Genomic DNA, 22265 nt, shown 5'->3' with positions numbered 1-22265 from the left:
GAAATCTGGTCTTGCTGGCTAACCACCAGCAAGAGGGGCATGGGTGGATACAGTACCAAAGAGCTCAAATGCACTAAGGAAAATGGACGTAGTAAATAAGACTGGAAGAAAGGAGCCACTGCCACCTAACTAGCCATGCAGCCTTGAGCAAATCTTTTACCTCTTGAACTTGGGTTTCTTCATGAGGCAGTTAAACCTGAGATTTACATAAGCTTTCAGCTTTAAAATTCCATGAAATCCCAGAAGCACTATTGGTTAGTGAAATGATTTATTGGGAATAGTGAGTTTCCTTTTACTGGAAGTATTCAAGAAGAGTGAGGATAGCCACTTGTCCAGTATGCCATGCCAAGAATTTCTATATTAGTTAAGAAGTTAAGATTTGATTTTGAGTAGTAAAAACAACAGAAATGGAGACTTCCTTGGTGGCCCAATGGTTAAGAATCTGCCTCGCAATACAGGGGACATAGGTTAGATCCCTGGTTAGGGAACTAAGATCCCACATGCCACAGAGCAACTAAGCCCGCATGCCACAAGTACTGAGCCCATGCATTCTAGAGTGCAAGCAACACAACTAGAGGGCCTGAGGGCTGCAACTGCATATCACAGCTAGAGAGTCCGTGTGCCACCGCTGAGACCTGACATGGCCAAATACATATAAATAGATTTAAAATATTATTTTAAAAATCAAATAATAGTTAACATTGATTGAATATATAATATGTGCCCAGCACTATTCTAGGCATTTATACACATCTCATCTGATTCTCTCAACAACTCCCAAGAGGACACATTTACTATTAACATCCTCATTTGACACTCAGGTCAGAGACAGCAAGTTACCAGAGGTCTCTCATCTAGAAAGAGGCAGAATTGAGACAGGAAACCATGTTATTCTGACTCCCCCAGCTGTTACCCATCACCCAGTTCTGCCTTCAGCCCCTGATGCAGCCAGGATGGGCATGCCTTCCTCTGGCCTGGGCTCTTGAGTACAAGGCGATGTGACTGCCTCCAGCTACATCGTCCTCCAAAGTGAACAAGTGAGCATGGAATGCAGCCAGCTTGCTAACATGGTTGCTTTCCTAAGTCTTGTGATGTGAGCAGGAAGGAGCTGCCATCGCTGGAGTTCCTTTCACCCCCACTTCATTTTGCAAAAGGGGACCCTAACACCCAGAGAGGGTGAGCTAACCACCCAAGCACACACAGCAAAGAGCAGCAGAGCTGGGAAATAGCTACCTTGGGTCCTAACTTCCAGGCCAGTTCTCAATGTTTTGTTTTGTTGTTCAGCTTAACTAATATACATATACAACATAAGAGCTGTGAGCTGAGATTATTCAGTGCCTTAATGAGAACTATAGCCCAGGAGACAGCCCCTCAGACTGCTTTGAAGAACTGCTCTGAAGAGGTCTGTGATTTTGAGGAGTACGTGCAATCAGGCACATATCTCTGCAGAAGGTTGCTATCAGTCACAAGGATCAGATATCTCAGCTAATTATTTTAATGCTTTTCTAAGCATGGACTGATGCAAGAATTTGGGTTTGTAAAAATTTCTCCTGAAAATATCTAACTATCTGAGGGCCTGTTCTGCCAGTTTTCCCAGAGCACAGAGTGTCTCATTCTTGAGCTTCACCCTGAATTCTTTCCAGAGTGCTATCCGTCAATAACTGAAGTGGCATTTAGTGACTTGAGTCTTGTAGAAACGGGTGACAAGCAACATTCCTTAATTGGTGAGTTAATTCCTATGACCAAGGTAGCTCACATATGTCCCTCAGTTTTCAGATCCAACATATACACATTTTTTCCGATGAACCACAACAAATTAGAGATCCACAAGGGTAGCAATTATTTAAAATTAAATTCTCTGCCTCTTTTAAAAATTCGAATGTAACCTTGCCCCACACAACGGAATTTACCTTTTATCGATCCTGAATCAGTATTTCTGCCCCTTCAGGCAAATTTCTTCACTAACATTGACCCAAAAGTACATATTCCCACCTACTAACCTTTGTCCAGGCCACCAGCCCAAGAATTCCCTCCAGAATCCTCTCTTCTTTATCAGGGCAAACTGGAAATTCAGGTTCAAATAGTCACCCTGAGGAGAAACCAATCATTGGAACATCTGTTTTCAAACTAAATTTATACCTCAGTCAGAAACATGAAACTTCAGCACCCTATTTAAGCTTCAGCACAACACACAAAAATTTCAATATATTTTAGATTTACAAAGGAATAAAATTTGCAGACGGGTTGGAACAGTGTAGAATTCTCCACTCATCTATTCATTGGTCCTAGGGAACACAGTTAAAGCAGAATTATTCCAGAGGTAAAATATCAATACTTGTATATACCTTCTTTTTTCTCTTCCTTCCTCTTTTTTTCGCTTCTGTTCTGTTTTTGTTCCTTCTTGGTCAAGTTCAGTGATGTTCAAATTTTGGTTGCAAAAATTCTCAATTTAAGTGTGATTTTTTTAAAGGATGTTCAAGGCCTAGGTAAGTGTCATACGCTAGTTTGGGAATCAACTCCTAGTAAAATGCACTTTTCGTATCCAGAGGCACGTCCACAGTGAGGAACGGGCTTTGGAGTCCAGTGTGACCTTGGATAGGTTTCTTATCTGTTCTCAGTCCCATTCATAAAACGAGGGCAATGAAGGTGGAATGAGTGGGTCCTGGGCTGTTCCGGCCTGCTCGCTGGCACTCACTCCGTGTCTCTTCACCCTTAGCTGCAGTTAGCTTGTCCTCAGCATCATTTCCTCAGTTGGCATCGTGGCCACCAGGTCCTTCACACTCAGGATCTGTGTCCTATGCTGGGGCCCAGAACTCTGCTCTCCACTTTCTCAAGGACCACGGAGCTTTCAGAGCGTGCGGAGGCAGGGCCCAGCCCCTTTTCTCCCTTACATTTTCTACATGGTCTCCCCAACTGGCTGTCGTCTACTCACTTCTGGTCCCTCCCAGCCTTGCTTTCTCATCCACTTCTCATCCCTCTGCTAACCTCCCAGCTAGACTTGGGCAAGGCCCTTTCTCTGGCCCTTTCTCAGTTTCCTTTCCTGGACAAGGAGGAGTGGGGCTACAACAGGAGTTGTTACTGCCACTACAAAGATATCCCATGCTTGCTGTAACACATCAGATCATTCAACAATAAGAAATGCCTGACACAAAATTGCCAGTTAATTAGTACCTCTCTGTCATCCTAATTCCTGTGTATAATAACAGTGATTGCATCTTTAGCAGCTGACTGTGCATTTTTTTCTAGGTATCAGTTATATAGAGAGAGACATGTATAAAATAGTATATCATATACATGCATACAGATTCACAGATGTACTTTGGTTCGTGATGAGATTGTATTGTGCACATTTTTCTGCAACTTGCTTTCTTTATTCAACAGTAAATCTTGCAGGTAATTCCACACTGGTGTACATAGACAGAATCCATTCATTTAATTTATTTACTTACAGATTTACCGACAGACAGCACTGTGTAGGTTTAAGGTGCACAGCATAATGATTTGACTTATATACGCATCATGAAATGATCATTGCAATGTTTAGTGAACATCCATCATCTCATATAGATCCAAAATTAACAGAGAAAAGTTCTTCATTAATGAGAACTCATAGAATTTACACTCTGAACAACTTTCATACAATATATAACATACATCAGTGTTAATGTGTTAACTATATTTATCATTTTGTACATTACAACCTTATTACTTATTTATCTTATAATTGGGAGGTGTGCATTTTGACGGCCTTCATCCAGTTCCGCCTCTGACCACCCACACATCTGATCTCTTTTTTTATGAGTTTGTGTGATTGCATTTTTCAAAGTATCATTGATCAACAACACTGTCTTAGCTCCTGTTACTCACCTTAGTGATTTGATGTGTCTATACATTTCAAAATGATCACCATGATAAGCCTAGTTGTCATCTGGCACCATGCAAAGATATTACCTAATTGACTCTAATTCCCTACTCTATTCAATTCATATCTGTCATTCACTTATTTTCCAACTGGCAGTTTGTACTTAATCTCTCTCATCTATTTTTTTCCTGTCCCAACCTCCACGCCTCTGATAACCATCTTTTTGCTCTCTGTATCTATAATTCTGCTTCTGTTTTGCTATATTCTGCTTCTGTTTGTTCATTTGGTTTTAGACTCCACATATATGTGAAATTATACAGTATCTGTCTTTCTCTAGCTTCTTTCACTAGGCATAATACCATCCAGGTGGACCATGTTGTCACAAATGGTAAGATTTCATTCTTTTTTATGACTAATATTCCATTTTGTGTGCAGATAGATATACACACACACGTACACACATCTCATCTATTAGTGGACACTAAGGTCGCTTTCTGGGCTCTCTGCATGGCTCAGCTGGTAAAGAATCGCCTGCAGTGTAGGAGACTTGGGTTTGATCCCTGAGTTGGGAAGATCCTCTGAAGAAGGGAACAGCTACCCACTCCAGTATTCTGGCCTGGAGAATTCCATGGACTGTATAGTCCATGGGGTCACAGAGTCGGACATGATTGAGTGACTTTCACTTAGAATTAGGTTGCTTTCATATCTTGGCCATTGTAAATAATGCTGTAATGAATGCAGGGATAGATAGGTTTTTGTTTTCTTTGGATAACTACCCAGGAGTGGAATTGCTGGATCATATGGTAATTATATTTTTAATATTTTGAGGAATCTCTATACTGTTTTCCATAGTGGCTACAGGTTCAATGCAATCCTTATCAAAATGCCAAGAATATTTTTCACAGAACTAGAACAAATCTAAAATTTGTACAGAAGCACAAAAGACCCTGAATAGCCAAAATAACCTTGAGAAAGAAGAACAAAGCTGAAGGTAACATGCTCTATGATTTCAAATTATACTACAAAGCTACAGTAATCAAAACAGTGTGGTACTGGAACAAAAACACACACACAGATCAAGGGAACTGAATAGAGCCTAGAAATGAATCCAATCTATGCTGAAGGAGGCAAGAATATACAATGGGGGAAGAAAACCTCATTGACATGATGTTAGGAAAACCGAACAGCCACGTGCAAAAGAATCAAACTGGACTACTCTCTCAAACTATGCACAAAAATGAATTCAAAATGGATTAAAGAATTAAATGTAAGACCTAAAACTATAAAACTTCTAGAAGAAAACAGGCGATAAGCTCTATAACACCTGTATTGATAATATCCTTTTTTGATGTGTCTCAGGCAAAATAACAAAAATAAACAAATGGGACTATATCAAGCTAAAAAGTTTTTGCACAGTGAAGGAAAAGGCCACCTACCAACTGTGCAGTGCTTAGTCGCTCAGCCATGTCCAACTCTTTGTGACCCCATGAACTGTAGCCCGCCAGGCTCCTCTGGCCATGGGGATTCTCCAGGCAAGAATCCTGGAGTGGGTTGCCATGACCTCCTCCAGGGGATCTTCCCAACCCAGGGATCAAACCCAGGTCTCCTGAATTGCAAGTGGATTCCATATCAACTGGGAGTAGATATTTGCAAATGATATAAAATAAGATATAGTTTATACTTGTGTGTGTGTATACAGTGCCTTTTTAAAAAGTATTATTTATTTACTTTTGGCTGCACTGGGTCTGCACCGCTTTAGGCAGACTTTCTCTAGTTTGGCAAGTGGGGGCTATTCTTTGTTGCGGTGCTCAGGTTTCTCATTGTGGTGGCTTCTCCTGTTGCAGATCACAGGCTACAGGTGCATGGGCTTCAGCAGCTGCAGCATGCGGCCACAGTAGTTGTGGCCTCAGATTCTAAGGCATGCGGCCACAGTAGTTGTGGCTCTCAGGTTCTAGAGCACAGGCTCAACAGCTGTGGTTCATGGGCTTCGTTGCTCCACCACATGTGGAATCTTCCCAGACCAGGGATTGAACATGTGTCTCCTGCACTGGCAGGCAGATTCCTATCCACTGTGCCACCAAGAAGGTCCCTGATACCCAAAATATATAAAGAACTCATACAACTCCATTCATACAAACAATCTGATTTTAAAATGGGCATATCTAGACAGACATTTTTCCAAAGAAGACATACAGACAGTCAACAGACACATGAAAAGATGTTTAACATCACTAATCATCAAGGAAATGCAAATCAGATTGTGGTGGAGAGGGATGCTGCACCATGTGGTAAAGAATCCACCTGCAATGCAGGAGCCGCAGGATATATGGGTTAGATCCCTGGGCCAGGAAGATCCCCTGGAGGAGGGCACAGCAACCCACTCCAGTATTCTTAGCAGGAGAATCCCATGGACAGAGGAGCCTGGTGGGCTACAGTGCATAGGATTGCAAAGAGTGAACACAACTCATGACTGAAGCAACTTTAGTGTGCATGCATGTACAATGCCTAACTTCTGTGACCAAGGATCGAAACTATGCCCCCTACAATGCAAGTGTGCATTCTTAACCACTGGATCAGCAGGGAAGTCCAAGAGAAATGCAAATCAAACCATACTGAGATACCATCTCGCACATGTCAGAATGAGGGAAAGTCGCTTAGTCGTGTCCAACTCTTTGTGACCCCATGGACTGTATAGTCTGTGGAATTCTCCAGGCCAGAATACTGGAGTGGGTAACCTTTCCCTTCTCCAGGAGATCTTTCCAACCCAGGGATTGAACCCAAGACTCCACATTGCAGGCAGATTCTTTACCAGGTGAGCCACAAGGGAAGTCCAAGAATACTGGAGTGGGTAGCCTATCCCTTCTCCAGAGGCTCTTCTTGACCCAGGAATTGAACCGGGGTCTCTGGCATTGCAGGTGGATTCTTTACCAAGTGAGCTGTCAAGGAAGCCCACGTGTCAGAAAGGTGAATCAAAACAAGATACAAAAAGACTATAAACCCAACAGCGTTTTAGGAGGTGTTAGAAACAAAAGCAGGATATTGTGCGTGAGCCCTGCCTACAGCACCACCGAGAGGGTGGGCACGCCACCCAAGCCACACTTCTAATTCAACTTGCGGTCTGCCCCTCCCCTGCCATTTAAAGGACCAGCTCCCCCTCCCTCAGGGAGCAAGCAAGGACACCTGTTACTTGTTTTCACTCCCTTCTGCTGCAGCACAAGTCCGAGTCTGAGTCAAGCTTTGCCTGCATTTCCCATCTGGCCTCTTATCACCTTCTGCTGATTAAAGTGTCCAAGAACCCACATCAGTGCACAGAGTGTCCTTAGCTTATATTTTATTCCAGCTCCAGTCTTGAGCAAAATGAGATCATTGCCCCCAGAGAACACTGATAAGGTTCTCACAGAGCTGGAGGACATGCCAGACGACTCCCTACCCGCCAAGGCCACAGGACCCTGGAGTCCTAAGTGAACACTTTGTTGGGAAATGTCTGTGGCTTTGACAATGGACTGAACTGACGCTGAGAAATGTGAATCTGTGCAAAAAATGTCTCAAAACTAAGCAGGTAGGATACCTTTAAGCTGGTTTCCTCCACTTTTAAATGTGGATTCATCACACTTCAAAAAACACTGGGTGGGAAACTGCCCTTACCAACCTCTGGGATAACCACAGAATGCCGCTCATACAGTACCAGCCGGGATGGACTGAGAATCAAGCACACAGTGCTTGGAACGGTGCTTGACATAAAGTCGGAATCAATGAACGGCAGCATCAGTGAATGTCGCCATTTAGGACGACAATTGCTGATGGTATACTGGTTAACATTAGGCCTGTACACAGCAGATTTCCCTACCTTCCTACATCTTCCCCTGCCTGGGAGGATTTGGGACTGTTTGCCAGGGGATAGAGTTTTAAACAAAAACAAAACACAAAAGACTTCTTAAATCTCACCTGGTTAGGTCCCCTGCACCTTCTGTCCTCTACAGAGGCATCTATACCCACACTCCCCTGGTTCATTCTCTCTGCCTGTAGCTTGCGTGGCCATGGGCTAGCAGCCCTGTTCCATCTGTGTGGAGGAGGGTTGGCCTGGCCCCTGCGGAGCTAAGACCTTTCTGGAACCAGTCTTGTCTGCCCAGAGACAAGAAGACAAGGAGGCTTTTGTGGACTCTGGCCCTCCCAGCCACTGAGCCCCTTCCAGCTTGGCAGTCCCTCTCCTCCGCTCCACCTCCAGAGAGATGGCCAGCTCCCACTAACCGTTTGCTTGGCCCCTTGCCTTTGGGTGTGGGCCGGGGGAGCAAGCCCTGCCAGATGCCCCCTACCCACTTTTAGCACCTCAACAGGCCAGCCTGGGAGGCCACACACATCCTGCAGCATTGCCAGTGGGTGCATGGGTATCCTGGGAGCAAGTCTCCACATTTCTGTGTGACCTTAGGCCACCCCCTGACTTCTCCAAGCGTCATACTCCGAGTGAGGGTTCAACTGTGGATCTTGGTGGTAACTGCCAGGGCGGAAGCATGAGAGGAAAGGATGACTTCGCACATTATAGCACTTTAACTACGCAGGCAGTTATGGGTCATCTTTCCCTAACTTAAGAACTTGCCACTCTGAGCCTCCAAAGACCCAATCTGCCCTCTTCTACCTCCACCTCCCTCCAGATTTCCTCAGTACCTAGTTACTCACCTGGGGCCTGATGATGCTTCAGAGCATGAATTTTAGAATCTGGTCTACCTGCCTTCCAACCTGGGATCTGCAGCTTTCTGATCTAATCAAATATATCTTCTCTGAAAATACATGGGTTTCACTAGGTCAATGATGCCATCCAACCAGCTCCTCCTCTGCCGCCCCCTTCTCCTCTTGTCCTCAGTCTTTCCCAGCATCAGGCTCTTTCCCAATGAATTGGCTCTTCACATCAAGTGGCCAAAGTACTGGAGCTTCATCTTCAGCATCAGTCCTTCCATTGAATATTCAGGGTTGATTTCTTTTAGGACTGACTGGTTTGATCTCCTTGATGATATTAATATATCAGATTAATAATCAGAATACATAAAGGAAAGAGGGAAAATAGGAAAAAAAGTATTTGAATAGGCAAATAAAACTCCACTTTACTCATAAAAAATAACATGTAAATAAAAATAACAAGGTAATTTTTTTCATCATCAAACTGTCAAAATATTAAAAGATAAATATCCAGTGTGCAAAAATGTACAGGGCTGCCTGTACATACAATTTCAAGTCTTCCCACTGCGGAAGCATTTTATGTAAATAGCGCCACCTGCAGCACAATTCCAATCTAGACTGCAGAGTAACTGGGTGTGCCTTGGAGCCCTGCTCTCAGTGGCTGGCCCCTACTTTGGGCTTAGTAAGAATCATTGGCATATCCAGCAAGAGGCCAGCTTAGCTAGATTCCAGTCCAGTTCCCTCAGCTTGGTAAACTCTTCCAGTTCCTTGTCTATGCGGTTCCTAATATAAATTCAGACAAAATGTGTATACATGGAACTGCATGGAACTGAATAATATATGGAAAGTGAAAGTCACTCAGTCCTGTACAACTTTTTGCAATCCCGTGGACTGTATAGGCCAGAATACTGGAGTGGGTAGATGTTCCCTTCTCCAGGAGATCTTCCCACCCCAGGGATTGAATCCAGGTCTCCCACATTACACGCAAATTCTTTACCAGCTGAGCCATCAGCGAAGCCTATATTTGGGGATTTTTACTTTCATGCTTTTATTTTCATGCTCATCTCATCAAATTTTAGAGATCATTCTATGTTAGTACACCTCAACCTGAGACAGGCTGGGACTTGGGACCCTTTGCTGCAGTGCTTGCTCCTGGACAAACTGTTTTCTCCAGCAACGAAATACAAAGAAACTATAGGGGACTAAAAGTAGCTGCATGGTTGTACAAACTAGAAACAAGAAGATACAAAAAGACCAAAAACCCAACTGCCACTTCTGAGGGTTCAGAAACAAAAGCAAGGTACTATTCACCACACCAAGAGAGTGGGCAGACCTCCTAAACATACCCCTCCAGCCCAGGCACATCCACCCCAACCCTGGAGCCATTTAGGGACCAGCTCACCCCCTCCCCCAGGGAGCAAGCAAGGGCACCCATACCTATTATTTGGCGTGCTTAAGTAAGAGATCCAATAAGGCCCTGCCTGATGTGGCATTTTATCAATTTCTTTTTTTAAATTTATTTGGTTGCCGTCATGTGGGATCTTCCATTGGGGCAAAGGGACTCTCGACTTGTGGCGTTAGGGCTCAGCAGCTGTGGCATACAGACTTGGTTGCTCCTCAGCGTGTGGGATCTTAGTTCCCTGAACAGGGATCAAACTCAGGTTCCTTCATTGCAAGGTGGATTCTTAACCACCAGACCACCAGGGAAGTCCCCATCAATTTCTATTTAAGAACCCGGATCAATAACAAACCCACTATATTCCTTTGGAAAGTATCGTTTAACAATACTGTTACTCCTTTAGAAGGACAAAATTTCTGTGGAAGACAGACCCTCCGTTTCTGAGCCTCCCTCTCAGAGCGGCACTATCTGATGTCATCAGAGCTGATTACTCCGTGAAGTTAGGGATTCAGATCCTGTGCCACAGGCGTGGGTGGCCCTTCTGGAAACTGCAACTTGCTGGTCTGTGAAATGGGCTCATAACGGATCACTGGGCCCCCGGTTCCATCATCCTCTGTTCTGTGCTCGGGCCCAGGGGGAGGCGCGGGGGGCTCAGAGCGCGGCCCCTTCCTGGGGAGACGCCCAGCCTGGCACATCGCCCCTCCGCTCGCGGGGTCTCTGGAGGGGGCGGGCTCGCTGGAGCCAGAAAGCCCGGAGCCGCCCAGGAATCTTGGCTGAAACTGCGAGCATTTCCTCCCAGGCGGGCCGGCGCGATCCCGGGGAGGGCGGGGAGCGCGGCCGCAGGCAGAAGCGGCGCTGCGCTCCGCCGGCCGGCAGCATGCGGCCCCTGCTCTGCGCACTGGCCGGGCTCGCCCTGCTCCGCGCCCCGGGCGCCTTCGCCGGTGAGTGGGGCCCGGGAGCGGGGCGAGGGCTAGGGAGTCCGCGGACCGCGAGGAAGGAGCAGAAGAGAGGGAGGGAGATGGGGACGGAGCCAGACGGAGAGAGAGAGAGATGGAGAAAGAGGGAGATAAAGGGAGGGAGAGAGAGCGATGGGGAGAGAGAAAGGAAAGACGAAACAGAAAAAGGCAGAGAGAGAGAGGCAGAGGAACATGGAAAACGGAACGAATAAGAGGGAAAGGGAGGGGCTGGGACAGAAAGATTTCGGAGGTAAACAGATGGGTGTGAACTATGAATGAGGACAGCAAAAGGAGTTTAGTGGGAAAGAAACAGAGGAACTAAAATGGCAAGAGAGGGAGATCCGAAAGAAACAGAAAAAGGAGAGAGGGTGGAGAAACCCAGTGCCCCGGGTGGGGAGGAGAGGGAGGAGGGGGCCAGGGTCCGGAGGTGAACCGTGAGGTCTGCGGGGTGGGGCGGGCCTGCGAAGCACCCAGGCCTCCTTTCCTGGGGAATTCACTGGGATGCTGAGCTCCAACAGGCAGATGACCCCGGTCTGGTCCGGCCCAGCTGGTAGGGGCCAGGCAGGCGGCCCCTGGAGGTCTCGGCTTCACCTGCCTGGTAGTCTGAGGAGGTCCTGCAGTAGAGGAGAGGAGGCCAGTTGTCAGCCTTTCAGAGAGCTTTCCCAGAGGGCCTGAGCAGCCTTGGGTGGGTGGGGAGGAGGCCGCAGGAAAGAGAGGCCCTCTGGGTGCTCCCGGCTGGGTTCCTTGCCGTGCTTTATCCCCTCTAGCTCCCCTGACAGCAGCCTTAGAGCTGTCCCCTTGCAGGTGAGGCTCGGACAGGAAGGCTGCAGGACCAACTGTCCCATACGCATAGGTGTTCCTTCCACCACCCCAAGACTCTGCACTCTGTGTAGAACTTTACAGTTGACATTTACCCAAGCTCTCTTGCCAACCTCAACCAGAGACGGCTGATGCTCACAGCTGTACAGGTGAGGGGAAGGCCCAGTCTGCCCAGGCATGCAGCTCTCCCGCCCCCTCAGCCACACCCTTGCCCTGTGTCAGGCTGCTCCCCCATCCACCTGGAGCTGGTGGAAGTGCCCCGTGTTAGGGTGGAAGCTCCCCTGGCAGGGAACCGGGAGCACCAGGGAAAGGGCTGAGGCCAGTCCTGCTCCTGGCCAGCCCCCGGCTGAGTGGCCTTGGGTGAGTCATGTCACCTCTCTGAAGCTATTTCCTCTTCTGTAAGTTGGGGAGAATGGTAGCCACCCAGAGAACTGGAGCAAAGGGAAGTGCCCAGCGCAGAACACCTGTCGACACACACTGGCTCCTTCCCTCGCGCCCTCAGACAGCTCCGCTGACCTCCCTGAGCCAGCTTCTCCACTGAGGCTGGCAAAGGAGGGCCAACAACCCCTTCCTCACAGGCTGAGTGAGGAGTGGCTGAGACCACCCAGCATAGAGTCCGGCCCACAGTGCCATCCACCCACCCCCTACTTCCCTGGCCCACTGCCTGCCCCCTCTTTGCAGAGTCCCACCTCCAGGAGCTGAGGGGACAAAGCCAAGTCTGTGCTCCCCCAGAGGGAGGAGCTGGCCACTGCCCACAGTGGCTGACCTTCTGTGGCCCCTTAGCTATGAGTGGTACATACGTTTTGTCTTAAAGCCATTTTAAACATTATTTTCTTCCTGGTCATGCTCATTGCTTCAGATTAAGAAAAATAGAAAGAAGAAAGTATAAATGTATTTATGTAATTTCACATTGTGTTCAAACATTGTTTTACATAACCTTTCAGACTTCAGACAATTATACCATTTTTTTTTTAACTGTTGATTATCAAATCTTTTGGCTATACACACAGAATGGTGTAAGGAACCTCCATGGATTCCTGACATCTTAATTCGTCTAATCCACCTTCTCTCCCCTCCCTCAGATTACAGGAAACTCCAGGCACTAAATATTTTCATCTATAAGTACTACCTTATATATTATTAAAGCATCAATAATCTTTTAGTAACTAAAATACCACTGTCACCCCTAAAAATGAACAATAACTCCTTAATATCATCAAATGTCTAGTCAGTATTCATGTCCCTAATTGTGTCATGTTTTATATTTGGTCTGTTTGATTCAAATAAGGTGGATACATTTGGGTTTTGGTTGATATGTCCATTAAGTTTCTTGTAGTAAGTTTTAAGTTTCTTTAGAAGGTTCTTTTCTTTTTTCTTAAAATGTATTTGGTAAAGAAACTACGTTGCTGGCCCTATGGCTTTTCACATTTAAATTTTAGCTGAGTGCATCTTCTGTATGTCATTTAAATGTTCTTCTTTTCCCTGTATTGTCTATAAACTGGTAATTAGATCTAGAAGCATCGTATAATTCCAAGTAGACTTTTTTTGTGAGAATACTTTAAGATGATTTATTGCTTTAATTTTCACTTCTTTGATTACTGCCAAGGTTGGATATATATATATATTTTTAAAGAATATTGGTCATGTCTAATTCTTGTGAATTGTCTTGACCTTTTCAATTGTGGTATTAGGATTTTTCATATTGCTCTATAAAGTCTTTTATGTGTTGAGTGAAATAGACTGTTCTGTGTTATTTGTAGAGAATTTTTTTTTTTTTAAGTTAAGACTTCAGCTGAGGTCCTTTTCTGTTTTGCTATTTAGCCATTCTCATCCATGCCTCGGGGCCTACAGGAATCCACCGTCACTCCAGGTCCCTGTGGACTGTCTTCCATTGGGATTCTGCTTTTTTGCTTTGGGTGAAAGAAGATGCTCGAGCTATGTTGAGACATCTTCCCAGGTGGCACTAGTGGTAAAGAACCTGCCTGCCAATGCAGGAGACTGAAGTCTCCTGGATCAGGAAGATCCCCTGGAGGGGGGCATGGGAACCCACTCCAGTATTCTTGCCTGGAGAATCACATGGACAGGGTAGACTGAGAGAAGACTGGCAGGCTACAGTCCATGGGGTCGCAAAAAGTCGGACACAACCGATGTGACTTAGCACATAGCGTGCATGGTAAGGATCACTGCGTTTCTTCTTACAAAAATGGATGATGGGGAGTGAAACTCTCAAAGACAATTTGATCCAATGTACACATTTGGGCTCTTGTTGGGCCCCAGGCCAGGTGCACAGGCGTCCTGTGTACAGGTCCCTTTTGCCCCATGCTTGTCCAGCCCCTCATTTTACAGAGGAGGCAGCTGAGATCCCAAGGTGGGAGGCCCTTAACTCATCACAGAACTCCCAAAGCACAGCATAGTGTCAGGCAGGTAGGATTCAAATCCTGCCCCCACTACCTACCAGCCGTGTAGTCTTGGGCATGTCTCAACCTCTTTGATCTTTGGTTTTCTAATCTATAAAAAAGTGATGTAGGAGTACTGAGCTTACAGATAGAATTAAATGAGATAATAATGCAGGTAAACACTGAACAAAAAGTTTGGCGTGTAATAAGTGATCATATGTTGATAGTGGATTCAAATATAGAGTAGGGCTGTACCCATTCTAAAGGTGGAGAAACCGAGGATCTAGCAAGTGGGACTGGCTTATAACAGAGCCCAGAAAATCCAGTCAGCCTTGAACCCCCCGGTGTGCTTGTTGGCGAAGCCCCTCCCAAGCACCCCTGGGACCCCTGCACAGTTTAGTCCCAGAGCAGATGCCTCCCCACCTTGAGGAGACCTGGCCAGAGTTACCTAGTGAAGAGCACTGGCTCCATGTGGAGAGGGAAGGCCACAGGGGCTTACACCGACCTGCTCAGTCTCCAGCCCACCTGGCGAATGCCTCACCTGGCATTTGCGCGTCATCTGGCAGTTCTCAGGTGCCTTCAAATGCGGGATCCCCTTGAGTCAGCGCAGCAGTCCTGCCAGTAGACAGGGCAGGGAGGATCCCCTGCAGAAGCAGCTGAGTGAGAGGCAAAGAGCACAGTCAGCCAGCAGTGGAGGTGGGACCCCAAGCTTGTGTTCTGTTCAGAGCATGTGGAGAGAAGTTTATCCTGGATGGCTTCCTAGTCCTTGGTCTGGTGGGGGTTTAGGAATGTTCTAGTACTTTATAATCCAGTGGATTAAAAAATGTAGGATTCTGAGGTGGAAGGAATCTGGTTTCCTGTACGGCCTTGAGGGGAGCAGAGCTGCCTGCCAGCTGGGAGCATCAGCCAGGCCACCTCTGAACTGATAAGTGAGAAAGAAATAAACGCTTGTGTGACTGGGGGGCGGGGGAGGGCTCTTTGTTACAGCAGCTCAGCTTGTATCCTCACTTTAACCACCCGCTGACTGCACTGGTAAGCTCTCAGAGTCACCGGCAAGGCTCAAATCCACCTCTGGAAAATGACCAGAGAACAGGGGGGACGACATATCGCTCCCAAAATAAAAGTTTCCTGGCATCTGAGCTCCCTCTGAGGGGGCTTAAGCAGCCTTCTCCTGTTTCAGGCAGAGCAGGTCCACAGATTAGGGTTCTTCATATAATTGTTTGAAAATAGCATTCTTCTGCTTAAAAAAAAAAAAAAAACACTGGTTTGGAATGAAGCAGAAATTTTAATCCAAATATTGAATGTGGTCACATTTATTAGACTTATTATATTGAATGTGGTCACACAGAATTAAGCCGCAGTCTACAAGTGTGGCTGGTCAGAGCAGCACTTTTCAGGGTCAGAAATCATTTGAGTTGTGCACTTTCTTCGTGAGTGCTCAGGTCTAGAGGAAAAAAAGTTCTCCTATGTCTGTCAGTGGGAGGGGGCCCAGTGGCCACGCCCCTTTAACTGGAGTCTACCCCTTGCCTGCGCTGAGCCTCTGGTCCACCCCACCCCACCCCCCACCGGCAGCCGGCTCTCACGATGTTCCACCCAAGGCGCAGTCCAGGGTGCATATAGGCCCTGAGCAGGCACCAGGCCAAGGAAAACAACCTTGCATCCAAGAAGGTCCATTCCCCAACTGGCCAGGCAGGGGACGGGGGGAGCAGAGAAAGGCAGGGAAAACTGGGAATCGCAGCCTTGGCCGTCCGTGGTCAGGCGGGATAATCTGCCACCTCCCCCACTCTTCTTCCTCTGGTTTGAGCTTCCCTGGAGCCCCGTGAAGCCGGCGGGCATTATCATGAGCTCTTTACTGGCAAGACAGCGCAAAGCGCGAAGGGAGTCCTTGCCTAACTGTTGCTTTGCTGGAGTTTCTGGGCAGACAAGCAACTTGTCCTTAGACTCATCCCGGTTCTGTCCTGGTAGCTCACTTGAGGTCTGAGAGACAGGTGACCCTTGGGTGCACTGCATCTGTTCGGGCGTGCCTCGCCCTCGCCACTGCCCCAAAAGCCTTGTTCTGAGAAGGCAGCAGAGGCTCAGGGAGCAGGAAGTTCCCACTGGCTGCACCAGTGCGCAGCTGAGAACGGAGGCTTGCCATGTGTTTTCTGCCTTCAGGCTTTGAGGTCAACGCCATGAGAACCCCCATGGGGAAGGGCGCGGGGCAGGATGGCCGGGCTCTTCCCAGCCACCCCCAGCCCCCAACCCCCCACCCGCCCTCTCAGCAGAGCTCCCGGGGAGGCCTGGATGAGCTCACAGACAGTTGTGCCGCAGCCCGGGGTGCAGTTGTGTCCAGATGCGACGGATTACTGCCGTGTGATGTGGAGCGCAGTCTCAGCCCAGCTTCTTCCCTGGAGGGGTCTAGGAGCCAAGTCAGGCCTCATCACAGACACGCAGAGAACAGGATGTTTTAGGCTGAGCAAGGGGAGCAGACTCATGTTGCTCGTGACTTAGAGGGCTGATAGAGCCCCACTTGGCCGGCAGGGTCACCCTGCTTCCTCCTGGCCTGAGTGCTTGGGGGAGGGGGAGAAGAGTCGTTTAGGGTCTGGGAAAGGGCAGGTGGGGTTCAGGGGAAAGGCTTGGCCAAAGGCCCCTCTGGGCAGAGTCTGCAGAAGGTGTGTGTGGGCACAGACCTAGGCCAGGACAGCCTCTGTGTGGCTGAGAACAGCTCTGCCTGCCCCCTCCAAGTCCTCTCTAGCTGAGCACCCCAGTTTTCTCAACTGAGACATATTCAACATCTGGAGTCCCTTCACAGTGGCCCCTTTAGACCTGCCTCTGCCTGTCCAAAGCCTTCTCTCAGTGAATGACCCAGAATGGAGCACAGCCCTCCAGGTGGGGTCTCTCAGAACACCCCCCAACACCCATCTAGAACTTTTTGTATCAATGCACAAAGCCCACCACGACTCATGCTTTTTGCTGGCAACCTCACTGGACAAGTGCCTTATATTGTGGAAAGTTTCAAACCATGCACATAAAAGTAGACTAGCAGAGTGAGCCCTCCAACCCCTACCCCATGTCCCCGTCTCTCAATTTCAACAATTACCAGTCTTGGTCAATCTTGACCAATGTCCAACACTCCCACCCGTGCCTCCTCCCACTCCCAGGCCTGGATTATTTTGAAGTAAGCCAAGACATAATAGCATTGTATCTTAAATATTTCAGGAGAGATCTCTAAAAGGCTCCTTTTTAAAAAATAACCAAAGTGCCACTATAACATCCCCTCCCTCCCCAAAGTCAACAAGAAGACCAGTGTTTTTTGAAGAGGTTTTTCTAAGTTCAGTGGATGGATGTAATAAAAAGCAGAAAGTAAAAACTGAAATTGTTCTCCACAAAAAATGCTCAGAGTGAAAGGAAGTTTTGTCCTTGTGCTTGGCTCTCACCCCTGTGTGGAAGAGCTGGGGTCCAGATAGATAGAGTTAGGACCAGAGACTCTTAGGGCATGGGGACTCTGGCAGAGCTCCACAACACCAGCTGGCTGACCAGCTAGTGGGGACAGGAGGAGGCCAGGGTGCTTGGGGTTCAGTCATTTGCCAACTGTGTGATCTTGGACAAGTCACCCAGCCTTCAGAGTTACACATTCATCACCAGCAAAATGGCTTATCATCTCCATCCTTACCTCAAGGACTGCCCACCTTCTGCTGCTAAGTCACTTCAGTCGTGTCCGACTCTACCAGGCTCCCCCATCCCTGGGATTCTCCAAGCAAGAACACTGGAGTGGACTGCCATTTCCTTCTCCAATGTATGAAAGTGAAAAGTGAAAGTGAAGTCGCTCAGTCGTGTCCGACTCTTGGCGACCCCATGGACTGCAGCCTACCAGGCTCCTCCGTCCATGGGATTTTCCAGGCAAGAGTACTGGAGTGGGGTGCCCTTGCCTTCTAGGCAACTTTATATGTCCCCTTGGGCAACCCAACCAACACTGAAGTCTTAGAGTTACAAGAGTTTTGCATTTACAAAGATCAAGTCCAATAACTCTTACCCCCACTCTGCTTCAGATGCTCACAGCCTTAGTATTGTCACTGTGAAGTTGCTCCACCTCTCCAGGCTAAAAATTGCAGTATCTCTTTAAAATTGCAGTAAATTCTGTTACCCTATCATTGCATCGAGACCTCCAGTGCCTTCAGCCCCTCCATTTCTCCCAACTGTCAGTCCTCTTATTGGCCTTTTCCCCTTCCTTATTCAGGCTAGACTCCAGAACTCAGCCGCTTAAGCCCTGACTGGTTGAATCCTCAGCTCCTTTCTCTTCTGCCTGTCACCACATTCATCCCTTGTTTCAGCTGGTCCCAGGTTTCAGCTTGTCCACCCATCTGCCTTTGCTGCTAACACCCAGCTGCTGAGCTGCTGGGGTGGGGCTTCCTTGGCACTGTCACTCCGAATCATCCTCCTAACTGCTTCCGTCATTCTCCTCACCCCCTCTCTTTACTCAAGCTTCTTACCCAGGGGTGCTGATACACTGGCTCTTGGGAAACAAAGCGTTTGTCAGTTTCCATGGTGAAAGCACTCTTGCCATGGCTCCCATTTTAGTGGCTGTGTCTGTCAGCCTGCTCAGAGAATTCCCGATAACTTCACAACGAACTCTCCTCTTTGCTAACCCTGCAGGAGTTTTCAGCAGATGAGTCCCCTCTTCACCGAGTGAACAGCGGTTATTAGGTGGGACTTGCTCAACTTCTTGACCCTTTTAAGTAGAGCTTTTTACCCGTTTCTGCAGCATGTCCTCTCTCTCCCTTCCACGCGTGACCCCCACCCCCACCCCCATCACCATTTCTGGACTCTGTGGCCTTGCATCCTTTCAGTTCTCCTGGGTTCTTCCTGTCTTCAGGCTAAAAGCGTTGTTTAGTTTCTTCAACGCTTAACAACCTGGAAGTAACAGTAAAGACTTCTTTAGACACTGTGATCCGATCTCCACTCGCAGCCGAGCTTGTTGGGCATGCTTTCTGGGATCTCTGTCTCCTTCTCTTGGCCTTCCCTTCCCTTCTCCTCCCACCGCGACTAGACTCTGGTCTGCTGGCACCTCTTTACTGAGAGCGCGGGGATGGCGTTCAGCATCAGCTTCTCTGTTGCTCCGTGAGTCAGTCTTGACCTTGCTAGACCTCAGTGCCTCTTTAGGCCATGCTGTTTCGTCCTCTTTAAAGTGCTTGGCTTCTCCTTGTTTCTGGGGCAGTGTCCCCCTTCCTGACTGTCCATGTTTTCCAAGGACCCAGCCAACTTGGATGCCCTGAAAACATCTCAGAGCCACCAACCCTGCAACGTGAGCTCAAAACCAGGCTCTAAGGCTTCTGGTGTGAAGGTGGCTGGTGCCAGGAAGAATCAAGGAGGACCCAGCGGTGGGGAGGAAAATGATGTTGAACAGGCTGAACCTCAGAGCTTCCACTTGCTGGCCGTGTGACGCTGGACCTGTCACTCCACCCCTCTCAATTTCCTCATGTGTGAACTGTGGGTAGTCATCGGTTGTAGAGGCTGGCTGAGTTTACGCATTTGTTGAGCACACCATGTGGCGCATAATGCTATTTCTAAAACATCTCCGCACATACTCTTCCTCTTTTCCTACAGCGCTCTCCTTTCGCCAGTTCTTATGCCGATTACTGTGATACTTCCTGCCTTTAAAGATGAATCTCTCCAATTCATTCTCTGAATTTTAAAAATTCATATACGACTACATGACTCCCTGTTAAAATAACCCCTGGAACATCATGATCGATAGATTAGGACCCCGGCTTTGTTTCCATCATCCACCTCTGCAGTCTCATCCCCCAGCCACGCAGTACTTTCCAGCCACTCCAAACCCCCAAGGGTTTCTGCACTGAGCCACGCCGCTGCTGCTGCTGCTGCTAAGGCGCATCAGTCACGTCCGACTCTGCGCGACCCCATAGACAGCAGCCCACCAGGCTCCCCCATCCCTGGGATTCTCCAGGCAAGAACACTGGAGTGGGTTGCCATTTCCTTCTCCAATGCATGAAAGTGAGAAGTGAAAGTGAAGTCGCTCAGTCGTGTCCGACTCTTCGCGACCCCCTGCTACTTCATGTCTGTCTTTGCACACTCATTCTTTCTGGCTAAAACATTCCTTCCCCTCCCTTTCTTACCCAGTTCAGGCCGCACCTCCTTGAGGATGCCCACTTGGGTCTGGAGGTGACCCTGGCCCTGGAGATGAATGAGTAGGGCAGCCCTACATTCACATCCTGGCTCTCTCAGCTTCTCTCTGGACTGTTTTCTGGACTCACCTCCTTTGAGCCAGGTACTTTGTAAGAGACTCTAATGTTACAGGGAAACCGAGGGCCCCACAGTGACAAGACTTATTTTCCCACAGCTGATGAACCCTTCATCCCCTCCCGAGGAGACTCAGCTCAGAGCGCAGGGTGTGACACACACGTGGCTGTCCACAGTCGGCTGGACGTCATAGAGGAGGTAATGAGGGTGGCCTGGGAGGACATGCAGCTTCAGGACCATCTGCCAGGCTGGTGGTGGCTTGGGAGGGCTCAGGCCAATCTGGTTTTTTAAAATTGGGGTGATCTAGGCCAGTCCTGCTCCCTGGCCACCATGTTAGACATCTCCATGCCTTCCCTGTACTGTTAGGCTGACCAGCCCCCAGCAGACCCTGCCTCCCCTGGGAACTTGCTTGCCTCCAGCGGGAGATCTCTGCATATTCACCAGATGAGAAGGTGGAAATTCACTTGCTGTGTTATGTTATACAGCTACTGCTTGTAACCCAAGGTCCATAGTTTTGTGTGGGGGAAAAAAACTGCACTTTATTTCACAAACCTTTAGCTGAGGTTTAGCACTGTCATTCACTATAGACAAAAAACAATTGTACCTTGACACTGTCATCAATAGAAATCAGATAATTTCATCCCATTATAGTCACTGTGAATATCTCAACTTATATCTCAATTTATTCTAATCAATGTGTCAAAAATTCAGTAGTTGTTAGGTCTGCTGTTACTTAAGGTAATACGTTTTATATCAAAATTTAAATACTTTAATATTTTAATGCATTTTATATCATTGGAAATCCTACATATTTTATTTTCTCAATGAAAGCATTCTTCTGATGGGAGTCTATAGGTTTTACCAGACTACTAAAGGGGTTCATTTACAAAAAAAGTTAAGAACCCTGAATAAAGAAAATTTCAAAATGCCAAAACGGTCATTTGGCAGAGTCGCCACCAGGGGGCGGGGCAACAAAAGAAATGTGAGCTCCCAGTGGTGTCATCTTGAAATGGGAAAAGGGATCCCAAAGTCCATCCACGCCCCAAACCAGTGATTAAGCGAAACCCCTGAGCGTCAGAGCCAGGAGTGGCTTTGAGTGAGCCCCTCGAATCCTGTCATCTGGGAGCTGAGAGGCAGACGGGGGCAGTGCCTGAACCAGGAGGACCCAGGTCCCCCGGCACCTAGTTCCCTTCCGGCTGCCCCCTACTTGACTGCCACGGGCCCCGGAGGATGTGGCTGATGGAGCAAGACTGACCTCACTCTTGTCTTTCACTACCCTGCTGTCCTCCGCCTTCTCTCCTCGCTCTAGACAGTGGAGAAGACGGTGGAGCACCTGGAGGCGGAAGTCAAAGGCCTGCTGAGTCAGCTGGAGGAGCTGGCCTGGAACTTGCCCCCGGGGCCCTTCAGCCCGATCCCCGACCTCCTGGGAGATGGAGATGGTGAGCAGCTCGGGTAGCGGAGATGACAGCCTCTGGGACTGGGCAGCAGTGGGGACAACTGCTCCACTCCATGGACAAGCCAGGGAGTCTCCCGCTTCTCCTTGAGACAGAATTGGGAGGACTCCCCCCGCCCCCGACTCCCCCAGAGAGCTGTCTGCCCACAACCCCAGGGTTGCTGTAGCCCAGCATCAGGAAAGGGCACCCAGCAGAGTCCGCAACACCCTGACGCAGAGCAGCTGCCTCCTCCGTGAGCTCTGTGTTCCTGGCGCAGGAGTCCCTGGGGGACTGGCAGGGGAGGGCAGGCGGCAGTCAGTGCCCGTTCACTCACCCCCCAGGTTGTCCCCTCTCTTTCAGATCGCTTTTGAGCACCAGAGCTGGAGCCGCCCAGCAGCTGGCAGTGACACGACAGCCCTCCTCTGAGAACAGAACAGGCATTCTGGCCTGGCTTCCTCAGCTTTGTGCAAAATAAAACCTACTCCTTTGGTC

General features: G+C 48.3%; 1 protein-coding gene across 1 annotated transcript; it reads left to right on the top strand.

The window, feature by feature from the left end:
• Positions 1-10777: 10777 nt before the first annotated feature.
• Positions 10778-22265, top strand: PLAC9 (placenta associated 9). Its single transcript, XM_027962247.2, has 4 exons — positions 10778-10873; positions 20441-20538; positions 21650-21779; positions 22134-22265. Exons 1-4 carry the CDS (start codon positions 10810-10812, stop codon positions 22142-22144), a joined length of 303 nt encoding a protein of 100 aa, XP_027818048.1. The 5' UTR covers positions 10778-10809; the 3' UTR covers positions 22145-22265.

The sequence above is a fragment of the Ovis aries genome, chromosome 25, assembly GCF_016772045.2.
Source record: "Ovis aries strain OAR_USU_Benz2616 breed Rambouillet chromosome 25, ARS-UI_Ramb_v3.0, whole genome shotgun sequence".
NCBI classification, from domain to species: Eukaryota; Metazoa; Chordata; class Mammalia; order Artiodactyla; family Bovidae; genus Ovis; species Ovis aries.
Note: the sequence above shows the minus strand (reverse complement) of the source record. Positions and strands in the feature narration are given on the sequence as shown.

Excerpts from the sequence above, each read along its gene's own strand:
- PLAC9 (XM_027962247.2), top strand. The coding sequence starts at position 10,810 with ATGCGGCCCCTGCTCTGCGCACTGGCCGGGCTCGCCCTGCTCCGCGCC. Across the intron at positions 10,874-20,440 it reads CGCCCCGGGCGCCTTCGCCG|CTGATGAACCCTTCATCCCC; the intron begins GTGAGTGGGGCC and ends ATTTTCCCACAG. Across the intron at positions 20,539-21,649 it reads GGCTGGACGTCATAGAGGAG|ACAGTGGAGAAGACGGTGGA; the intron begins GTAATGAGGGTG and ends TCCTCGCTCTAG.